This window comes from Cenococcum geophilum, assembly GCF_001692895.1.
Source record: "Cenococcum geophilum 1.58 unplaced genomic scaffold K441scaffold_42, whole genome shotgun sequence".
In the NCBI taxonomy this organism is placed as follows: domain Eukaryota; kingdom Fungi; phylum Ascomycota; class Dothideomycetes; order Gloniales; family Gloniaceae; genus Cenococcum; species Cenococcum geophilum.
In genome coordinates, this window is record NW_027137600.1 from 365,702 (window position 1) to 366,796 (window position 1,095).

The 1,095-nt window shown below is 36.5% G+C and overlaps 1 protein-coding gene across 1 annotated transcript; it reads right to left on the reverse strand.

Annotated features, from left to right (window-relative positions):
* Nucleotides 1-654: 654 nt before the first annotated feature.
* Nucleotides 655-813, reverse strand: K441DRAFT_412275 (uncharacterized protein; the record flags this gene model as incomplete). Its single annotated transcript, XM_067641516.1, has 1 exon — nt 655-813. A coding segment is annotated over one exon (159 nt), but the record flags the coding sequence as incomplete, so codon positions are not given.
* Nucleotides 814-1,095: the final 282 nt, after the last annotated feature.

Genomic DNA, 1,095 nt, shown 5'->3' on the forward strand with positions numbered 1-1,095 from the left:
CTAGGATAAGTAGCTATATAGCGAAACTAAACAGATCACTATGTACATAGTTATATCAGTTTAATTTATTTTAATATTGCGGAAATATAATTTTCCGGTCCATATTGGCCAATAACCTAATATTAACTAATATTTTATTAGCTAATAAGCGATATTGGATCTACATTGTATTTGCTTATTTTCGCCTAGCCTAGGCGTAGATCTGAGGTCAAATCCACTCCATCCACCAAATATACGATTTGACGCCAGGAGCGCCGCGGCGCTCTAGTGTAGATATATACTATATATAGCAAGTCTTAGCACAATTTTAGTGTTATATTTAAGAAGTAGGAGGTAGTTAAGCTTTCCAAAAAGTTATTAGATTTGTTCATCAACTTCCTCAGAGCCCCCCCCTATAATCTCATTGTCCTTAATAACTCCTATATCATCGCCAGGTGTATCTCCTTCCTTAAAGCCCTTAATTGCATTAAATTCCTCCTTAAAGCCCTTACCCTAAGCTTCTTTAACTACTGCAGCTGGTTGAGGTTAAGTTTCTGCAGCTTTGCGAGCTGTAGAAGCTTACGCAGGTAATATTAATAAAGCTATAGGCTCTCCCTCTACCTCTCCAACTTCTTAATTATTAAATGCACCCTTCTATAGAGGCCTATACGAGTGTTGAAGACACTTGTTTACCTTAATTATATCTATCCGTAATTGAGAACGACGGTCTTCTAAAAGGATCTTGCAACTGCTAAATAGTCTCTCGTATTCGTCTGATATGGGGGGTATTATAAGGATATTAAGGGCAAAGCGAGCAAGATCTGGCTGACTTTTATAGCGATCCAGCTAGTATTATATTATATTAAAGTATTCGTTTTTGTTAATAGGCTTATAGTTTATTTCGAGGTAGGATTTAAAGCTGTCCTTATTAGGCGGCTAAGTTAAATTAATTAGGCAAGAGGTTTTTAGGCGCTTGTAAGCTTAAGCAGAGGTATATAACTTTACTAGCCGCGCCTGCCGTAGTAGAGGATTTAAAGTAGGTAAGTTTAAGAGGTTTAATAGATATCTGCCTTTGTATTTAAGCCAGAGCTTCTTAACTAAAGTTTTAACTGTTAG